The 23,008-nt window shown below is 44.9% G+C and overlaps 1 protein-coding gene across 2 annotated transcripts; it reads right to left on the reverse strand.

Moving 5' to 3' along the window:
* Positions 1-281: 281 nt before the first annotated feature.
* Positions 282-15,175, reverse strand: LOC134338419 (transmembrane protein 233-like). 2 transcript variants are annotated; one of them, XM_063034223.1, is made up of 3 exons: positions 14,685-15,175; positions 6,978-7,112; positions 282-1,710 (listed from the first exon to the last, which is right to left on the reverse strand). In XM_063034223.1, exons 1-3 carry the CDS (start codon positions 14,862-14,864, stop codon positions 1,705-1,707), a joined length of 321 nt encoding a protein of 106 aa, XP_062890293.1. In that variant the 5' UTR covers positions 14,865-15,175; the 3' UTR covers positions 282-1,704. The 2 variants fall into 2 exon arrangements, with proteins under 2 accessions (XP_062890293.1, XP_062890291.1); XM_063034221.1 differs by having other exon boundaries at positions 298-1,713.
* Between the last annotated feature and the right edge of the window lie 7,833 nt (positions 15,176-23,008).

A 23,008-nucleotide genomic window follows, 5' to 3' on the forward strand; every position in this document is an offset into this window, starting at 1 on the left:
AGACACGATGGGCCAAGTGCCTTAATTCTGCTCCTTTTTCTTATGGTCTTATGAAGACACAAGATAAAGCAACAGTTGATAAACCCTAATACACAATATTGCTTGTAACTAGTAGAGTCGCTGCCTCACCAGAGAACTAGGTTCAATGCTGTCTGTGTGGAGTTTGCATGTTCTCCCTGTGAGTGCGTGAGCTTCCTCCCACTTGCTGAAGATAGGCTGGTAGATGAAATGGCTGCTGTAGTTGAGAGGTAGAATCTGGAAAAGTGTTGAGAATAAATGTGATGTGATGGTGGTTGGTGAAAGGTCTGTATCCATACTGTCTCCCTCGATAACTTCAAGGCAAATTCTTCACTCACATTTTCCACAAGCTCAGCAGATAATCCTGGACCTTGCATATCTTCGCCAGGAACTTCATGTTTAAAGAAAAGCCTTGAAGTATTACAGTCTCTTTATCTTAGTTGTGACAAAACTGTAAGTAACATAGACCAGAGTCACTGGTTTATTTACAAGTAACGCACAGAAAAGATGATGAAATTGCACCTCCTCAATTCTGGAAGAGAATTGAACCTGTAAGCAAAAATCAAGAATAGCACCCTCTGTTTCCACACCTTTCTTTGTTGCATGGTGTGAGAACTGGGCATACTGGGTAAACTAAATTACCAACAGCAGTTTATTGAGGTGGGGCTGAACATGTTCCTTTCAGCTCAGTCTGAAAGTCCAGCTGTACTGTATACTCAGCAGCATGATGTTTTGAACCATTTTGAATTTCTAAAGCTTATTCCTCTGAGAGTTGTGTCAGGTGACAGTTTTTTCACTGTTTGGCGGGGGGGGGGTGAATTGCTGGACCACTGATAGAAGTAGTAAGTTCACTGAATGGACTGCAGCAGTTCCAGCTGAGTGACTATCATCAAGGTGAATTCATAAGAGAATATAAGAGAATGTCATGGGGTTTATGCAATGATTTCTAGTCGATATTGACATTAATGCACTCATCAGAAACAGTGGATGGTGCACCACATTAAATCATTTCAACCATTAAACAATGAAATAAATGTAGACTTGTTTAAAACTGATCTCTTTTAACACACGCTTACAAGATTTTAACATTTGCACCTGAAATATTGTCTTCATAGTAACATTTATCTTAAAAGGAGTTTCAATTTCTGTTAAAATACAGACAGAAACTTTGTACAACCAAGTCAAACATCACCTGTTATTGCTGGAGGGGTAACACAAGGGATTAGTTTCATATTAAAATCATACAGTTCTCAATCACAATTAAAGTATATATGGCATTAAATATAGGTCAAGTATTTTGATTGTCCATATAGGGTAGTTCTTAGATTTATTCTCATGTTAAGTATATAAGAGATTTAATGTCTTTAGTATAATATTGCTAAATTATGTTGTTTCTCGTGTGTTCCTATGTTATCCAGCTTCCAAGTTTGATGGGAAAAGTGATTTCTGAGATTTCTATTGTTATAAAGTACTAAAATATAAATTTATCAAATTTTCCATTCCCTAATGATAGTAATCAATTCGTATTAAAACAAAGTAGATCTGACCTCAAGTCAGTTTAAAAAGAGAAATCATATCAACTGCATAAACTGTATATGAAAGGCACAAATTATTCATAATTCCATTTCCATCAGGCCGCTGCTGGGGGATTTCCAAATCACTCAGTCTTTCTCAGTGATCGGCTGTTCACTGCTGCTGCAGAGGGAAAACAAACAAATAGGTTAAAAGTTGCCAACGCTGGAACAGAAAATGTCAGAAAGCCACAGCAATCAGTCATGGTGTGATGCAAGGTGATTAAGGGGTACGTCGATGACTGTCTAAAGTACTTGAATTTTCTCTTGAAGAGTCTTAAGGTGCAAAGTAACAAACCAAATGCTGGGAAGTGGGATAAACATAAAGTCCATCTTTGGTTGTCATGGACATTGTGTGCTGCCCATTTCTCTATTTCTCTAATCTAATATAACCCAGCCATTAGATATAGAAATATATTGGTCTACATTTCCAGCAATATCTACTTACATTAAACTTCAACAAGCTGTTCAAATATTGTCATCAATAAAATGTGACAGTATTTCAGGCCAAACCAGATAGTTCATCCACCCACCAGACAATTATAAACTCAACATTCTGCAGATTCCGGAAATCTGGAGCAACACACAAAATTTTGGAGGAACTCAATAGGTCTGACATTTCTTTGGCATCCGTTAGTCTCATGAGACCATGGATTTGCGCCTTGGAAGGTTTCCAGGGCGCAGGCCTGGGCAAGGTTGTATGGAAGACCAGCAGTTTCCCATGCTGCAAGTCTCCCCTCTCCACGCCACCAATGTTGTCCAAGGGAAGGGCATTAGGACCCATACAGCTTGGCACTGGTGTCGTCACAGAACACTGTGTGGTTAAGTGCCTTGCTCAAGGACACACGTGCTGCCTCAGCCAAGGCTCGAACTAGTGACCTTCAGATCACTAGACGAACACCTTAACCACTTAGCTACGCACCAACACGTCTGACATTGCCACAGATGATAAGACCATAATGTAACAATCAGTGCAGTAATGTGCAAAATCAGTGCAAAACAGAATGACACAAGGACTGTAGTGCTCTCTGAAGTCCTGTGAAAAGAAATGTTAAAGTGACAATAACAGAACAACCGAGAAAGGTAGAATTAAGAGACCGACAGTTTGGGGAGGGGGTGTGAAAAAGGTGATTGGTTCAGAAATATGATAGCAGCAGGGAAGAAGTTGTTCTTAAATTTGGACATCCGGGCTTTTAAGCTCCTGTACCTCCTCCCAGAAGGCAGAAGATAATGGCCTGAGTGGCAGGCGTCCTTGACAACACTGTTTGCTTTTCTGACGCCACACAGAGTGAGGATGGACTGGGTGGATGGAAGTGATGAGCCTGTGACAGACTGAGCAGTGGTCACCACTCTCTGCAGGTTCCAACAGAGCAAAGCAGAGTTATCGCCATACCCACTAAAATGATACCCGTGAGAATTACTTTCTGTAGTGCATCTGCAGAAGCTTGAGAGGTCATGAGTTAAGGGTGAAAGGTGAAATGTTTAAAGGGAACATGAGGGGAAACTTCCTCACTCAGAGGGTGGTGAGAGTGTGGAATGAGCGGCTAGCAGAAGTGATGGATGCGGGTTCGATTTCAATATTTAAGAGAGCGGCTATGGTCCGGGTGCAAGTCGATGGGACTGGGAAGAATAATAGTTCAACAGGGACTAGGTGGGTGAAGGGCCTCTTTCTGTGCCGTAGTATTCTATGATACAAGCTGAGTGTTCTCAGACACCTGATGTGCTTTCATGATCATAGCATCAGTATAGAGGGAGCAGGGGAGGTTGTTGGTGTGGTGGATATCAGAAACTTGAAGCTGTCAACCACCTTATTGTTAACATTCATTGCCTCAAAGAAACTAATAAAAGTTCTCGATTCTGCTGATCGGCAGATCTTGACAATTTGTATTCCTGAGCATAATTCTCCAGTTTTCCCCAATCACCAAAGCCTTTGTTGTGTTGGCTGCTGACAAAGCTAATGAACCTCTGGTTATATAGTTGAAAATCAAGACCACAGTGACACTAGCAAACCAGCTTCACCTAAGTATAGAGTGACTTTCTCAAGACAATTATCAGCACATCTTCCATCCACTGGCATATATTTAGATTTCCGTCCTTCCTTCCTGTCAAGAGCATCCGAACAAGTGTTGTGGAAAATATCAGGTTCAGGTGTAGTATTTCCAGCCGAGCCTCACATTTCAAGAATCTTCTGTCATGGATATTTCCAGGACATTAACAATCAATGTGTTAATAATTTAGCTGCAGTTTCAAAAGAAATGAGCTCTCCTTTGACTCTTGTGTGATGGTTTTAATCGAGTTTTCTGGCTGGTCTGGATTAGTGGATCTATTCTCATCTGCAGTTGCATCTTTCCTTTCTTGACTGATTTTGTATGAAAACATTGAACACTACACACAGTACAGGCCCTTTCAACCTACTGTAAGGTCAAACTAACTCTTCCCTCCTACACAGCCTTCCATTTTTCTATCTTCCATGTGCTTATCTCAGAGTTTCTTAAATGTCCCTAATGTATCTGCCTCTACCTCCACCTCTGCAGCCATTCCATGAACTCACCGCTCTCTGTGTAAAAAAAACTTGCCTCTTATACTTTCCTCCAATCACTTAAAAATTATGACCCCTAGTATTAGTCATTACCACTTGATTTATTTAGTGATCAGAGACGTAGTGTGGTAGATTATGTGAAAAATCCAGCAGTACATTCTATTAAACATGACATCCCTGCTAAAAGCAGAGAAAGATCTGTTTACTTACACAGTTCCCTCTCAGAAATGGAACATAGAAACATAGAAAATAGGTGCAGGAGTAGGCCATTCGGCCCTTCGAGCCTGCACCGCCATTTATTATGATCATGGCTGATCATCCAACTCAGAACCCCGCCCCAGCCTTCCCTCCATACCCCCAACCCCCGTAGCCACAAGGGCCATATCTAACTCCCCCTTAAATATAGCCAATGAACTGGCCTCAACAGTTTCCTGTGGCAGAGAATTCCACAGATTCACCACTCTCTGTGTGAAGAAGTTTTTCCTAATCTCGGTCCTAAAAGGCTTCCCCTCTATCCTCAAACTGTGACCCCTCATTCTGGACTTCCCCAACATCGGGAACAATCTTCCTGCATCTAGCCTGTCCAATCCCTTTAGGATCTTATACGTTTCAATCAGATCCCCCCTCAATCTTCTAAATTCCAGCGAGTACAAGCCCAGTTCATCCAGTCTTTCTTCATATGAAAGTCCTGCCATCCCAGGAATCAATCTGGTGAACCTTCTTTGTACTCCCTCTATGGCAAGGATGTCTTTCCTCAGATTAGGGGACCAAAACTGCACACAATACTCCAGGTGTGAACCTATGAGAGGTCTGAAAGCCAAACTCCATGAGTGTAATGAGGTCCAGTTCAATACAGGTGACGCTGACTCGACCTTCCTGCCCTGAGATGGGGTGGCCCTGCATGTCAGCCAGCCTCTGCTCTCCATGTGTGAGCCCAGGCAACAGGCATTGGTATTGTATACACAGAGATAAACTACATTGCAAACCTTGTTCCTCTTAGAGCCATAGGGAGGCACAGCACACTCGGTCTGGGCTGTCCTCCAGCCACCCATTTAAACTGATCCTATCTTTATCCCATTTGCAGTTGCATCTTCCCTTTCTTGACTGATTTTGTATGAAAACATTGAACACTACGCACAATACAGGCCCTTTCAATCTACTCTAAGGTCAAACTAACTTTTCCCTCCTACACAGCCTTCCATTTTTCTATCTTCCATGTGCTTATCTCAGAGTTTCTTAAATGTCCCTAATGTATCTGCCCCTACCTCCACCTCTGCAGCCATTCCATGAACTCACCGCTCTCTGTGTAAAAAACTTGCCTCTTGTACTTTCCTCTGATCACTTAAAATTCTTTATCCCACATCAACTCCTCCCAGGTTCTGCCCCTCACCTACGCGCTGGGGGCAATTGCCCTACCGACCTACACGGCTTTGAGATGTGGGCGGAATCCAGATGACCTAGAGCAGAGGTCCTTAACCTGGGGTCCGCGGATATACTCCAGGGGATCCGTGAACTTGGATGGGAAGAAGTAACATCTAACCTCTAGCTGAAATTTAGCATTTCCTTCAATTATGAATGTAGGCAGCAAACCCCAGCAGTATTTTAATAACTGTATTTCAATATAATTGGTTTCTTTTGTCATCCTTTGTATTTTATTTCATACGTTTAAATTCATTATTCTGAGAAAGGGTCCACGGGCTTTGCTGGACTGCCAAAGGAGTCCATGGCATAAGAAAGGTTGAGAACCTTTGACCTGTAGAGGAAAGCCATGTCACAGGGGGGCGTGGAACCTCCATGCAGACAGCACCCCAGATCAGGATTGAACTGGGTTTTCTGATGCTGTGAGACAGTGGCTCTACTAAATATAATAATGCATCACCCACTATCCCTATCCCTCTTTAACTCCAAAATATTGCTTGAAAACTGTCAAAAAGAAATATGTTATTGACAGAATTGGCTGGCATCTTTCTTGTGACTGGATTGTCCCGTTACATTCTTATCCCTTTCCCCGAAGCCCAGATGATTGTAACACCCGCGATTCCAGCTGCAACATTCTGGATCCGTGTGGCTCAGTTTTGCATTCAGCAGATTCCATACTTCACACAAGTAACAATGGGATATACTGGGAATACTTGGGGGCCTTGTCATTGGATATATTTAAAGCGGAGGTTGAAAGGTTTTTGATTAGTAAGGGCAGCAAGGTTAATGGGGAGAAGGCAGGAGAATGGAATTGAGAGGGATAATAACCAGCCATGATGGAGCCCCAGGTTCAACGGGCCGAATTCTGCTCCTATGCCTAATGGTCTTATGGTCCACTCAACAACCAGGTTCTTTTGCACCTCGCACACCCCATCCGGCCTCTTGGTGATTACTGCATCCCAACTGTGGAAGGTATTTCCAGCATGCACAGTAATCTCATTTGTATTTAACAGCTCAGTATCATGAGGTTTGCCTGTTAACTTCAGATCAAATCCTGTTCCTGAACCAATTGCTTTCGATCATCTACCCACTACACTCTCAGTCCAGGAGCAGGGTCTCAGCCCGAATCGTTGACCATCGCTCTTCCTCCACAGATGCTGCCTGACCCACCAAGTTCCTCTAGCAGTTTTTTTTTTTAGCTTTATTACACTAGCTATTGGTTCTTTCTTATGGGAGGGAAGTAACCTTCAGTATATTTGTAGTGGAATACATCATTGACATGGATGAGTGCAGGGTGGGAAAGTTTAACAACCTGCAGAAATTTATAAACTATTTTATTCAACAGGGTACTATCCCGTAAACTCAACGATATCAGACCTGGTTCAAAACCAGGCCAGGGTAAAAAGAATACGAAGTGAGAAGGTCCCTACCATTGAGAAGTGAACGATGCAGTAGATTGCGATCACTATTAATCCGGTGATAATCGCTGCAATGGAGACCAGCGTGGCCATGTGTCCCAGCTTCTTTCCTCCATCAACATCCCCCCCGTTGTAGCTGTGCAGGGCCTGAAGGACAGAAAGCCAGTGTCAGTGGAAAAACTCACCGTGCACTTTAACTTTGTGACCAGAGTGGAGCTTAATGCTGAGAATTTGTGGTTAAACCACAAAATGGTTCAAGGATCCTTCCTCAGAATGGAAAAACGGAGCAAACCTACCTTTGTTAAGTTGCAGAGAGGGAGGGCTGTGGATACGGAGAGTTGCAGCAGGGTGGAGGAAGAGAGAAAATTAATGAGTGGTTAGACAAAGCCATTAAGCGAAGCGTTCTGACTGACTGCATCATGACCTGGTACAGAAACTCCAGTGAATGGCAATACAAAGTGCACAGAGAGCGGTCAGTTCATCCTGTGGCATCAAGGCTACAGCTCTCCCCACCTGCCCAGTGTTGTTGGAGTTCCACTCACCCACTCTGCTGGACAGTATCCCATCGCAGTTCTGACATGTGCCCTGCAGAGAGTTAAAAGGCTGGAGCGGAGAACTCTACAGAAAGTGGTGGACACAGCCCAGTCCACCACAGGCAAAGCCGTCCCCACCGTGGAGCACATCTACATGAAAACAGCATCCATCATCAAGGACCCCCACCATCCAGGCCATGCTCTCTTCTCAGTACTACCATCAGGCAGGAGGTATAGGAGTGGGGATGATTAACCATTTATTCTTCTCCACGTATGTTGGCCTGACGTGCTGAGTCCCTCCAGCATTGTGTGTGTGTTACTCTGGATTTCCAGCATCTGCAGAATCTCATGTTTATGTACAGAACTGGTTTCCTAAACTATGGAAAGATTTTCTTGCAAAGGAGAGAATGGCAAAGATTCACGAGGTGTTTCCTGACTTTGATTTGTGAGCAGAGGTTAAGCAGACTGGACATATTCTCTCAAGTTTAGACAAATGAGAAGCGATTTTACTGAAATGTCTTAAATTCTCAGAGTTTCATTTCCCCGGCTATAGTGTCAAGGACCAGGCCAAGTCTCGAAGTAAAAGGTTTCTGAGTACATTCAGAAATGATATTTCAAAAAAACCATCTTAGCTATTAAGGAATTAAAGGATAAGTTGTAAGGCTGGGAATGTGGGGCTGAGACAAATAAACAGCTGTTATCCTATTTAGTGGAGAAGCAAAAATAAAGGATGGGTTGGCGTTTTTAAAAAAGCTATCCTGATGCAGAATCTCAATCTGAAATGTCAACACTTCCTTCCTCCTCAACACAGATATTGCTTGACTTGCTGAGTTTCTCCTGAGATTATTTGTTACTCCAAATTTCAGCGCCTGCAGTCTCTTGTGTCTCCCTTTTTTTCAATATAATGTTCACCATTTGGCACTTTTGGAAATATATTCAAACTTCCCACCAATCTCTGCATGTGGCAGTTCTTCCTAACTGCATGGTGGAAAGTCTGACTTTGATCTTTGTCCTAGCTTCTCAACTATGAATAGAGTTTCTCTCTAACCACACACCAAGTTCATTACCACTGGCTTTTCCAGCCACACCTCCCCAGGACTGACTTAAAGAGTTTGCTGTCAAACATAACCTTCTTCTGCACATTGGGTGAGGAAAGGTGAATTGCAGAAGGTTTAGATACCTTTTTTTCATGCAACAGTGCTGGTGAGCAGATCTCTACAATTTTATCTTCGGAGAGAACATTACACATGCAGAATTTGTACTTATCATGTTGGGCCCTGGGAGCTCAATGTTGTGTTGGGTTTGGGAGGCATTGAAAATGGCTGCTGTTTGGAGGCTCTGCAGGATCTCAAAGGGCCTTTCCCCTTCACCCAGTACCTGAACAGGGTGGGATGGAAGGCCACAGACGGAGCTGGAGGGCAGGTTCATGGGCACATTCTGATTGATGCTGGGCCAGTGTGGAGGCTGTGTGATGTCATACACAGACCACAAGTACGAGGGTTTGCCATATGTTGCAGAGGGAGGTGTTAAAGAAATTGGGACAGAGGGATGCAAAGGGAACCGGATAAATCAGCGGGAAAAAGGGTAGGGATTCCAGGAGCAAGCACTCCATTCACTCCTAGAATGAAGAGTGCTGGGAAAAATCACACACCTGGGCCTTTCCACTCTTCCTTCAGCTGACGTTTTCCTGAGACCACGGCTATTTGATCCGAAAGTCTGCTAAAATGTAAAGCATTGTCCTCATTAACACCCTTCGAGGAATGACCCTCCCAAAGATAGGTTCTGTCATCTCCAATACCCCCCAACCATAATATCTGGTTGAGGCTGGATTTCAGGTTTTAACATGTGACACCATTCTTTGCAGTCACAACCCATCCTACAAACTGTCTTGTTCATGAGCTCCCTTCCAAAAAGCGCTATAGGGCTATTCAAACAAAAAAACTTCACACCATTTTAAACATTTCTTCCTCCAGGCAGTAAATCTGATCAACCATTCTAGTCAGCCCCCGTAAACATCCACTGTCTATTGCTTCAGCCACTGCACTGCACTGTAACACTTCAAACCACTTTTTATCAAGTTGTTTACTTTGTAAATACATGCTGGTATTGATGTATTTTATACATGGTATTCCATGTATACCTTGGGCATGTGGCCAAGTGGTTAAGGCGTTCGTCTAGTTACCTCAAGGTTGCTAGTTTGAGCCTCAGCTGTGGCAGCATGTTTGTGCCCTTGAGCAAGGCACTTAATCACACATTGCTCTGGTGTCTGTGTGAGGAGTGGCGCCCCACACAGACTTCCAATCTGTGTCTTGTAAGGCATGAAAATACCCGACGCAGGCCTCTCATGGTCTGAGTCGACGTTCCCTTCCCCTCCGTATCTATACCTTAACCTCTAACTTTAAGTTTTATATTCTTTATTCTTTGTTTTTCATTGTACAATGTACAAACACCACAGCAAATTCCCAATACATGAGAACGTATAGGGTGAATAAAGTTGATCCTGTAAGGGGTTACAGATTCCCCTGTTGTCTCCACAAGCTACAGTGGAAGCGTCAGTCTCCACTTGGAGATCAGTGGCGATGGATGTGGTTGTGGCTTCTTCACCCCTCCTGAGTGCAGTAGTTGCTGTCAGTCACCAAAAAATAGGATCGGAAAAATGCTGCAGAGGGCTGTAAAATCAGGCAGCTCCATCACGGGCACTAGTCTCCCCAGCATCAAGGATATTTTCAAAAGGCAATTTTTCAAAAATGCAGCATCCATCATTAAGGACCACCACCATCCAGGAGATGCCCTCTCCTCATTGATAATATCAGAGAGGAGGTACAGGAGCCTGAAGCCATACACTCAATGTTTTAGGAACAGCTTCTTACCGTACACCATCAGACGTCTGATAGACAACGAACCCATGAAGACTACCTCATTATTTTTGCTCTCTTTTTGCACTATTTATTTTTTAATATACAGTATATATGTTATAAGTTATATATATATTTATGTGTTGCACTGTACTTCCATCACAAAATAACATATTTCATGATATATGTCAATGACAATAAACCCAGTTCTGCTCCTGATTCTGACAACCCTATCCCATTGTGTCCGCATTTTGAGGGAGCTGTGGACTTGGACTTGGACCCCAAGGTCTCTTTGTACATCAGTGCACTTAAAGTACTTGCAATTGATGCGTCATGACAGAATTTGACCTCCCATTACCTCACACTTTTTCTGTGAGCATTAGTAATGTAAACCTGCAGCCAGAAATGTGCAACACTGACAACCCATCATCGGAAAAGTCAGGACCCATCTTCAGGGAAAGCAGAGGCAACAGCCTTAGATTCACAACCATGTCGCGAGGACTCTAGGGACTGAGAGGTTGGGAAGGCTGTGTCTTTATTCCTTGGAACACCAGAGACTGACATGTATAAAATATTGAGAGATGTAGATAGGGTGAATGCATATAGTCTTTTCCCAAGAAAGGGGAATTAAAAACTAGAGGACATAGGTTTAAGGAGAGAGGGGAAGGATTTAAAAATCAAAGCAAATTTATTTCACAGTGTGTACAATATGTCACTATGTACTACATTGAGATACATTTTCTTACAGGAAAATGAAGAAATGCAATCCAGCCCATAACAGCTCTAGTTCATTCCATTCCCAACCTTCTCCCAAAACACTGCAAACTCTTTCAGGTACTCATGCAATGCCCTGTTGAAGACCACAAGGGGATCACCTCTCACCTCCCCCACTCTGTCCTAGTTTTGAATCACTAGTCTTGAATGTCACAGATCTAGCCCTCAGAAGACTACGAATCTCCTGGTACAACCACGGCTTTTGGATTTGTTATGTCCAGTATGTTCTTGAAGGCACAGACTCATCTACACAGGTCTTGGTGAAGCCAGTGACAACCGTGGCATATTCATTCAGATCTCAAGTTGAATCCCTGAATGTTGTCCAGTCCACCTGCTCAAGGCAGTCCTGTGACCATATCTTCATGGTCCTCACCACCAGTGCTGTGGACCTTATTCTCTGTCTACATGCAGGGAGTAGAAATACAAACAGGTGGGCGGACATTCTAAAGTGTGGGTGTGGGATGGAAGCTAAGCATTCTTGATGGTGGTTTAACAGTGGTCAAGTGTGTTGGCTGCCTGGTTCCTCAGGTGATATGTTGGTGGTAGTTGGTCAGAGACTTCTTCAAGTCAGCCTGGTTAAAACCCTGCACAATGAAGGTGTTAGGGTGCACAGTTTCATGACTATTGATCACAGTGCTCAGCTCCTCCAGGGCCTGCCTGATGTGGAATGTACACCATTACCAGGATGACGGTGGGAAACTCCTTTGGTAGAAAAATAGGATGACACTTGGCCACTAGACGTTCCAGGTCAGGTGAGCAGGACTGAGACTGAATTGTCACGCCTGAGCACCACAATGAGTTAATCATAAAGCATTCTCCCCCCTCCTCTGACTTTAAAAGACTCAAGTGGCTGACCTTTGCATAGAATGATGAAGCCATCAGGCTGCAGCGCTGCATCCAAAATGGTGGAAGTGAGCCATGTTTCCGTGAAGCGAAGTGCATAGTAGTACCAAATGTCCCTCTGGTACTACAACCTTGTTCTGAGGATTTCATTTTTTTTCATCTGGAGACTACAGTACACACACAGCAGAAGTATCGGGAGTGGGGATTTAAGGGCTCTACGTTTCAATTGTACCCGTAGGCCAGCACATCTTACCTACTTCCGTTTTCTTAAAGGGAAACTGCACTCATAACCCAAGTCTGCTGTCCAGAGTCCATCGATTTTGAGGATTGATAGATTTTTTGAACGTCTTAAAACAACATTGCCTACTGAAGTACCCATGTCTGTGTCTCTGGATTTCAGTTGTAACAGTCCTAAATGATGAATCCAATTGAAGCTGCATGTAAAGGGTCACCACTTATTGGTGCCATTGTCTGGTTATCCATGCTAGTTCAGGAGCCTGATGGCTGAAGGGTAATAACTTCCCTGAACCTGGGTTGGCATTGGACCTGAGCCTCCTGTGCCTCTTTCCCAATGGCAGCAATGAGAAGAGAGTATGGCCTGGGTGGTGGAGATCTTTGATGATCTTTTATTGTAGCAGTGCTCCTTGGAGATGCGGCCAGTGGTTGAGGGTGGCTTTTAAGTGATATACTGGGCTGTATTCACTACTGTTTGTAGGCTTTTCCTTTCTTGGGTCTTGGTATTTCTATACTAAGCCATGATTCAACCAATCAGGATACTCTCTACTGTGCATCAATAGAAGTTTATCAAGGTTTTAGATGACATGCCGAGTCTGTGGAAATTTTTAAGAAATCACTCCTGCATCCTCTCAAAGTCTTTTACATCAGCTTTGAGGAATCTAGAAAAGGGCCAATCCATATTTACAACAGTTGATAAGGACTCAGCTGAAGGACACAACATAACAGATGATTAATGCCAGACCAGAGTTAAAGATGCAGCCAAGGGCACAGAAAGGCAAGGGAAGGGTAGGGAGAAACTCCAATGCCTTGGCATCTAGGCACAGTCACCAATGGTGAGGCAATTAAAGTCAGCAATGATCACAAAGCCACAATGGGGAGACTGCAAACCTTCCAACAACCTGAAACCAGGAGGTGCTTAAAGAGAGGGGCCAGAGGCAGCCAACAGAGAGATGAAAAATAGGATGGATTTTTTTTGGTGGAAAGTTAGAAATACAGCTGGGATAATGGATAAACAGATCTTTTTTGAGCTGGAGTGCAGACAACAAAAGTTAACATGCATTTAGGAGACAGAGTGAGAAACTGCAGATGCTGGAAATCTGGAGCAACACACACACAAAATGCAGGAGGAAGAGCAGCACGATGGACGGGGATGAACAAGGTGGATAGGTCTGGGAAGTGGGGATGATGTGAGAAATTGGGAGATGATAGGCGGCAGAACAAAGAGCTGAACGAAATGGAATCCGATAGAAGAGGACAGTAGCCCATGGAATAAGAGGGAGCGATGGGCAAGTTGTGAAAGCAGCGGTGGGGAAGGAGAAATGAAGGGGCCAGAAGGAGAGGGGAAAATAAAATGGCGGGGGGAAGGGGGTGGTTACCAGATGTTAGAGAAATTGATCAAGTTCGAGATTACTGAGACAGGATAAGGGATGTTGCTCCTACAAGTAAAGGAGGCTGTGGACGGACCCGTCAATGTGGGAATGGATTGTAGCCACTAGGAGATTTTGGCTTTCACGGCAGACAGGGCGAAGATGCGTGATAAAGCAATCTCCTCAGCTGTATTTGGTCTCACTGAAGAGACCCCATCGGGATATTGAATGCAATAGAATACCGAAATGCCTTATTTACTGGCGTCGTTCTCACCCCACCCGGGAGGTTCAAGCTGCATACAAGCCTGCAGTGTGGAGGAAGATGCCCTCACAATAGGCCGGGCAAGACTTTTTGCCGGCGAGTTCCCCGGTGACGAGGCCACCATCCCTCGCCCGGTACAGGGCATGGGGTTCTGCCGGTGCGTTGCGTTGTCGCACAGTCGCCGGTGCCCTTGACTACACGGCACCTTCGCAATCCTTCCTCCAGCTACTCTGAATTGTGGGCGGCCGTGAAATCTCCACTCACGAACCGAGATAGTGGTCACCCTCCGGCGAGCCGACAGAAAGCAGCCGGTTAATGTTTAGACATTCCAATAATTGGACGCGCGGACTCTTTTGCACTTGGAGATGGGTTTTACCTCAAGCCAAGATTAAAATATATCCCTCAGCTATTTATTGCCGGGGAACACGTGAACTCGTAAGAGTTTAGCGATCTGCCACCCGTTGTAAAGCTCGCAATAACATGATCTGCAGACTCCCCCGGGACGGTCATGAAAACCCCTACAGTTCAATGCCGCCACCCCACTCCACCCCCCACACACTTTTCACTAAAACACCCCGTACAGGTCGTTTCGACATGACTCCGTAACCCAACAGTTCGCAAGCGGACCGAGTTCCCACTCGACAGGCGGTACCGACAACCCCACAGCAGCCGTAAATCCAACCCACCCGGCTCGCAAACCATCGTCCGTATGTACGGCCCGTACGTAAACCGGAGGTTCGTAACCCGGGGAGACGTTGTAATGGGAATCTCCGGTTTAAAAACGATCGGTAGCTACGACTATCCCCTCCCCCCGCAGCCCGCTTCACCCCCACCCCCCACGCACTCACCATCATTGCATACGCGAATGCCACAATGTTGACGGGATAGGACGGGCAGAAGCAGGAGAGCATGGTGAGGATGAGGTATTTCCGCGGCATCTTCGCTTCTTGGGCTTCATTGTCGGTGTCGCAGACGGGGACCTCCTCCAACGATTGCTTTAAATCCGACTTGATGCCCGCACCAGACATGAGGGAAGTGAACGGGAGCTTTGGGCGCCGGACTCCGATTCACACTGGCTTGGTTGACAAACTCGGAGCAAATCGACGCTGACCTCGTTTTATCGGGTCATCCAGACGGGACAATTCGACCCCATCGCTGCCCAACCGATAATTACAAAGTCACTGAAGTTCCGGCGCGAGCTGAGTATTTAATTTGATTTAGTCTTCAGGAGAGGGTTCATAAACATCCATCCTCTAAAACAATTTTGTGTTAATCTATCACCTTAATTAATGAAGTTACTTTCCCCAATCACTCGGGTTGTTAAACACCTCCACCCTTCCACAACACCAACCACCACTACTTTATCATTTCCTCTCAGTCATTTTATATACAGACACTCCTGTCCTTGCGTCACTCTCTATGGACACGTTTAATCTATGTATGCAAGCCATCTTCATATTTATATTTACTGTGCTTTTTATCACTGATTTTTTTCTTTATTGTGTTTTTGTGCTGCATCGGATCCCAGGTAAATTATTTTCTTCTTTACACTTGTGTACTGGAAATGACATTAAACAATCTGGAATCTCATTATTTGATTACCATCTGTAAATATTTCTTAAAGTATTTTCTTATTATATTCATTAACATTTTGCTCTCTAACAAGAATTGCTCAGGTATTCCTGAATTTTGTTTTGATAATCCCCCAAACCTTATTGAAAATGTTTAGTAAATATTTTCTCCCCAAACAGTGAAGTTTATCATCTTTTGTAGTGATTATTAATTCTATACTCCCTGCTGCTTGTGTTGACTTGCCCTCTACAAGATATTTTATTCTCTATCTTTCGGAATGATTGGTTATTAATCCCCTGTCAGCAGACCTTACATCTCACTCTCTGTAATCTCCCACACTCAGTAAGCAGTGATTATTGATCTGCCACATGTGGTGACCACTGACCTCTCACCCTCAGTAACTAGAAAATATTGATCTCCCATCCTTTAATTACTGGCTATTGATCTCATATCCTGAGCATCAATTTTCACACTTGACCACTGTGCTGAAGTACCAGCTAACACAAAATAATACACATTTATACAAAATGCTGTATTTGATGGTACTACTGTTTGAGATGTTGAAGGAGGTGATGATGGAGATGGTGGTTGTACTGTTTGAGGTGTTGAGATAGATGGTGGTTGCACTGTTTGGGGTGTTGAAGAAGAAGGAAATGGAGATGGTGGTTGTACTGTTTGAGGTGTTGAAGGAGAACGAGATTGAGATGGTGGTTGTACTGTTTGAGGTGTTGAAGGACGATGCCATAGAGATAGTAGTTATACTAGTTCTCATCTTCCAAATTTACACAAATACTAAAACGATTCCAATGGATTGGAAGATAGCTGATGTAACCCCACTAATTAAGGAAGGCGAGAGATCTGTCAGAGGAGGAAGATGCTGTTATCTATTGCTAAGGAAGTGGTAACAGGCACTTTGAAATAACGTAGAACTGAGGCATACAACACTATTAAAAGTTATTTTTCCAATGTTAATCTTTTATTTAAATGGAAAAAAGCTATGAGAATTTTGTCTATTTCAATAAGTATTGATTAATCAGCCTGATGTTTTAGCAGAGTCAAAATAAACTTATGAAAGGGAAATCATGTCTGTTACAAAATTAGAGGTATATCTAATAAAATAGGCAAGGGTAAACCAGTTGATGTGATGTATTTGGGCTTTCAGAAATTATCAGTAAGTGGCACACTTGGGATTATCAAACCAAGTTAGAGTGCATGATTTTGGAGGTAATATACAGGTATGGATTGAGAATTGAAGACAGAAAAAGCAGTGAGATTAGGTGGGTTATTTTCAGGTTGGGAGACTGTGATTCTTGAGATCTCTAGAGTTTGCTATGGGTGAAGGCAGCTATTATGAGATAAGGGCAACAAAGAGGTGGCCGCAGGAGCAGGGGAGCGGCTAGGGATTACTTTGAGCAGTGGACTGGGCTGTATTCATGGACTCATCAGGGGATGTGAATGACTACGCCATGGTTGTCATGGAGTTTATAAAAAGCGTTGTAGATGTGTGTAACTCTCGGTTCGGCCAGCAGCTTAATCTAGAGGATGATAGCCCCCGGCCCGGCCAAACTTAAGAAATCTCCTTTGGGTGGATGCTGTGCGATGTGTTCCCTGTTACAAATCAGTACCATGACATAACAGATAGTACACAATATGCAATTAAATGATTGAGCTTTATAATTCTTATTTTGACTATATGGATAGTAAAGAAACAAAAAACAGAAAAGGGCCCATTCTCACAAAACAGTCTAATGCGCAATGTTGGAGCTCACTGATAAGGCCATCGTCCACCATCGACCTCCTCCGATCGTGGCTGACCATCGGACCCTCACACCAAGTCCACCCCGTCTGGCGGTCTACCAACTCTCTCCATTCATGTCTTCTCTCCTCATCTCTCCCTGGCCAAAGACTGTGAAATCCCTGCTCCCAGACACACAAGAATGAACAACATCCCTCTCATTGGATAGCCCCACGTTCCAAAGCCCCGTTATCTCTAGTCATAACCCAAACATTGCATTACATTAGCAGTGAAACCTTACAGCGCATTACATGTGTTTTTGCTAACCGGATCCTCTGGATGAATTATGAGATACGCAATAGTTGAAGGCCAGATCAGTGCCATTCAAGTTTGCTGACCAAGTTAATTACTAGAGGTCCAGGTACAATCTCTGGAAAGCAATCTCATGTGTGAAGTGAGAATTCCAGACTAAATTTGAATCACTGAAGGATGCTCGACGGGTGTGGCAGGGCTTGAATGCCATCACCTCCTATAACGTGAAACCAAGTGACATATATGACAAGGCTTCGCTTCCAGAAGAGCTCAATGCCTTTTATGCTCGCTCTGACTGTCCAAACATGTAGGCACATTCATACACTTCCACAGGCCCTGATGACCTGGGGATTTCAGTCTCTGACGCCAACATGAGGGCATCTTTCAGGAGGGTGAACCCATGGAAAGCATCCGGCCGAGACGGGGTACCCGGCCGAGCACTGAAGACCTATGCTGATCAACTGGCTGAAGTGTTCACTGAGATCTTTAACCTTTCACTTTGGCAGTCTGAGGTCAAGGCGGCTTCAATTACACCTGTGTCCTAGAAGGACCTGGTATTCTACCTCAATGACTATCGTCCAGTAGCACTTACATTCACTGTGACGAAGTACTTTAAGAGTTTGGTAATGAAACATATAAAACTCCTGCCTGAGAAGTGATTCAGATCCACTCCAATTTGATTACCATCATAACAGGTCAATAAAAGATGCCATTTCACTGGCTTTTTACTCAGCCCTGGAACATCTGGACAGCAAAGGTGCATACATCAGGATGCTCTTCAGTGACTACAGCTTGGCATTCAATACTACCATCCCCTCAAAGCTAATCAATAAGCATCAAGACCTAGATCTCACAACTCCTTGTGCAACTGAATCTTTAAGTTCCAGCATCTGTAGATTTGTGTGTGTTTGTGTGAGTCCTGATGAACGGTCTTGGCAAGAAACGAAGACTGTTTACTCTTTTCCATAGATGCTGCCTGGCCTGCTGAGTTCCTCCAGCATTGTGTGTCTGTGCTTTGATTTTCAGCATCTGCAGATTTCCTTGTGGATCCTTGATTTCCTCACTTGCAGACCCCAGTCCATTTAGATTGGCAACAACATACCCTCACAATCACCATAGCACAGATGCATCACAAAGCTGTGTGCTTAGCCCCCTGCACCTTATACTTTTGACTGTGAGGTTAAGCAGAGCTCCAATGCCTTACTTAAGTTTGTTGACAGCATCACTGTTGTTGGTTCGAATTAAAGGTGGCAACGAAACAGCACATAATGTAGGAGGGAGATTGAAAATCTGGTTGAGTGGTGCCAGAACAAGAACCTCTCACTCAATGTCAACACCTTCCTTCACAGACATCCCATCCCCATCTTCCTTCCATCTGATCCCCATCTTCCTTCACAGACATCCCATCCCCATCTTCCTTCACAGACATCCCATCCACATCTTCCTTCACAGACATCCCATCCCCATCTTCCTTCACAGAGATCCCATCCCCATCTTCCTTCCATCTCAACTTCATCTTCCTTCACAGACATCTCATCCCCATCTTCCTTCAGACATCTCATCCTCATCTTCCTTCACAGACATCCCATCCCCATCTTCCTTCACAGACATCCCATATCCATCTTACTTCACAGACATCCCACCCCCATCTTCCTTCACAGACATCTCATCCCCATCTTCCTTCACTAGACATCTCATCCCATCTTCCTTCACAGACATCCCATCCCCAACCTCCTTCAGAGACATCCCATCCCCATCTTCCCTCACAAACATCCCATCCCCAACTTCCTTCAGAGACATCCCATCCCCATCTTCCTTCAGAGACATCCCATCCCAATCTTCCTTCACAGACATCCCATCCCATCTTCCTTCACTGACATCTCATCCCCATCTTCCTTCACAGACATCACATCCTCATCTTACTTCACAGACATCTCATCCCCATCTTCCTTCGCAGACATCTCACCCTCATCTTACTTCACAGACATCCCATCCTCATCTTCCTTCACAGACATCCCACCCCCATCTTCCTTCACAGACATCTCATCCCCATCTTCCTTCACAGACATCTCATCCCATCTTCCTTCACAGACATCCCATCCCCAACTTCCTTCAGAGACATCCCATCCCCATCTTCCTTCACAAACATCCCATCCCCAATTTCCTTCAGAGACATCCCATCCCCATCTTCCTTCAGAGACATCCCATCCCAATCTTCCTTCACAGACATCCCATCCCATCTTCCTTCACTGACATCTCATCCCCATCTTCCTTCACAGACATCACATCCTCATCTTACTTCACAGACATCTCATCCCCATCTTCCTTCGCAGACATCTCACCCTCATCTTACTTCACAGACATCCCATCCTCATCTTCCTTCACAGACATGTCATCCCCATCTTCCTTCACAGACATCCCATCCCCATCTTCCTTCACAGACATCCCATCCCCATCTTCCTTCACAGACATCCCATCCCCATCTTCCTTCACAGACGTCTCATCCCCATCTTCCTTCACAGACGTCTCATCCTCATCTTCCTTCACAGACATCTCATCCCTATCTTCCTTCACAGACATCCCATCCCCATCTTCCTTCACAGACATCTCACCCCCATCTTCCTTCAGACATCTCATCCCCACCTTCCTTCACAGACATCTCATCATCATCTTCCTTCACAGACACCCCATCCCCATCTTCCTTCCATCTCATCCCCATCTTCCTTCACAGACATCTCATCCCCATCTTCCTTCACAGACATCCCATCCCCATCTTCCTTCACAGACATCTCATTCCCGACTTCCTTCACAGACATCTCATCCCCGTCTTCCTTCACAGACATCTCATCCCCATCTTCCTTCCATCTTACCCCCATCTTCCTTCACAGACATCCCATCCCCATCTTCCTTCACAGACATCCCATCCCCATCTTCCTTCACAGACATCCCATCCTCATCTTCCTTCCATCTGATCCCCATCTTCCTTCACAGACATCCCATCCCCATCTTCCTTCACAGACATCCCATCCCCATCTTCCTTCACAGACATCCCATCCCCATCTTCCTTCACAGACATCTCACCCCCATCTTCCTTCCTTCTCATCCCCATCTTCCTTCAGACATCTCATCCCCACCTTCCTTCACAGACATCTCATCATCATCTTCCTTCACAGACACCCCATCCCCATCTTCCTTCCATCTCATCCCCATCTTCCTTCACAGACATCTCATCCCCATCTTCCTTCACAGACATCTCATCCCCATCTTCCTTCACAGACATCCCATCCCCATCTTCCTTCACAGACATCTCATTCCCGACTTCCTTCACAGACATCTCATCCCCGTCTTCCTTCACAGACATCTCAACCCCATCTTCCTTCCATCTTACCCCCATCTTCCTTCACAGACATCCCATCCCCATCTTCCTTCACAGACATCCCATCGTCATCTTCCTTCCATCTGATCCCCATCTTCCTTCACAGACATCCCATCCCCATCTTCCTTCATAGACATCCCATCCCCATCTTCCTTCACAGACATCTCATTCCCATCTTCCTTCACAGACATCTCATCCCCATCTTCCTTCACAGACATCCCATCCCCATCTTCCTTCATAGACATCTCATCCCCATCTTCCTTCACAGACATCCCATTCCCATCTTCCTTCACAGACATCTCATCCCCATCTTTCTTCACAGACATCCCATCCCCATCTTCCTTCCATCTCATCTTCATCCTCCTTCACAGACATCCCATTCCCATCTTCCTTCACAGACATCCCATTCCCATCTTCCTTCACAGACATCCCAGCCCCATCTTCCTTCACAGAGATCCCATCCCCATCTTCCTTCCATCTCAACTTCATATTCCTTCACAGACATCTCATCCCCATCTTCCTTCAGACATCTCATCCTCATCTTCCTTCAGAGACATCCCATCCCCATCTTCCTTCACAGACATCCCATCCCCATCTTCCTTTACAGACATCTCATCCCCATCTTCCTTCACAGACATCCCATCCCCATCTTCCTTCCATCTGATCCCCATCTTCCTTCACAGACATCCCATCCCCATCTTCCTTCATAGACATCTCATCCCCATCTTCCTTCACAGACATCCCATTCCCATCTTCCTTCACAGACATCTCATCCCCATCTTCCTTTACAGACATCCCATCCCCATCCTCCTTCACAGACATCTCATCCTCATCATACTTCACAGACCTCCCATCCCCATCTTCCTTCCATCTCATCCCCATCTTCCTTCACAGGCATCCCATCCCCATCTTACTTCACAGGCATCCCATCCCCATCTTACTTCACAGACATCCCAGCCCCATCTTCCTTCACAGCCATCTCAGCCACATCTTCCTTCACTGACATCCCATCCCATCTTCCTTCACAGACATCTCATCCCCATCCTCCTTCACAGACATCCCATCCCCATCTTCCTTCCATCCCATCCTCTTCTTCCTTCACAGACATCCCATCCCCATCTTCCTTCGCAGACATCCTATCACGGACATCCCATCCCCTCCTTTTTTCTTACCAATAACCTACTGGCATCTCTCTTTCCTAGTTCTGACCCAAAGTGTTGACAGTTTCTCTTTCTACAGATGCAGATGCAGCCTGAGTTCTCTGTTTTTATGGCTGATCGAGTAATATGGAGCTGAATTCATTATCAGGATGTTCCTTTAACATTTTCTTATTGTTGAGTATATTTGCATGTCTGTCTGTGCCGGGCCCGTATTTCCTTTCACTAATATCTCCATTTTTACGCTCCTGTTCATATAAGATATACAAGAACGGCTTGTATGTTTACCGCCATCTTCTATTTTCTGCATTCTACCTTGAGGTTTACGGCATGGACCACAGTCCCTGACGTGGATGACATGCAATCTCTTCTTGGCTGCCATCCAACAAGATAGTGCTGACCCAGGGAATCGCATTTCAGGCTGTTAAGGACAGAGCGGACTGCCACACGCTTGAGCTGCTGCCGATCAAGCGGCAGTGGGCCCTGACCAGCACATGGAAAACACTGCTGGATGTGAAAACACAACTGGAGACAACATTTTGAACAGTGAAAAACCAGGAGCGGATGCTGGGATAAAAACAGAACTCGCTGGGAAAATCGGGGTGCGTAGGGGAGCTGCGGCCTCACTGCACCAGAGATCCTGACCTTGGATGTTGTCTGTGTGGAGTTTGCACGTTCACCTTGTGTTGGATTTCCCGCTTGCCGCTCCAGTTTTCCTCCCACATCTCAAAGATGTGTGGGCCAGCCAGTTAATTGGCCATAAAATTTGGCCGTAGTCTGTAAATGAGTGGTGGAATCTGGAAGAGTTGTTGGGAACGTAGGGGAGAATGGGATTAGTTTAAATGGATTCTTGATGGTGAGCACAGACTTGGTGGGCCGAATGGCCTATTTCCGAGCTATAGGAATCTCCGACTCCGCAGGTCAGGTTCCACTCGTGGGAAATGGAAACAGAATTCGCTTCATCAGATGCACAGACTGTCCCCAGCATTTCCCATTTTCAATTTAGATTTCCAGCATCTT

The sequence above is a fragment of the Mobula hypostoma genome, chromosome 27, assembly GCF_963921235.1.
Source record: "Mobula hypostoma chromosome 27, sMobHyp1.1, whole genome shotgun sequence".
Classification (NCBI taxonomy): Eukaryota; Metazoa; Chordata; class Chondrichthyes; order Myliobatiformes; family Myliobatidae; genus Mobula; species Mobula hypostoma.

Bases quoted from the DNA above. Each gene is read 5' to 3' on its own strand.
- LOC134338419 (XM_063034221.1), bottom strand. From the start codon at position 14,864: ATGTCTGGTGCGGGCATCAAGTCGGATTTAAAGCAATCGTTGGAGGAG. The intron at 7,113-14,684 runs GTGAGTGCGTGG...TCTGTCCTTCAG, and splicing joins CATTCGCGTATGCAATGATG to GCCCTGCACAGCTACAACGG.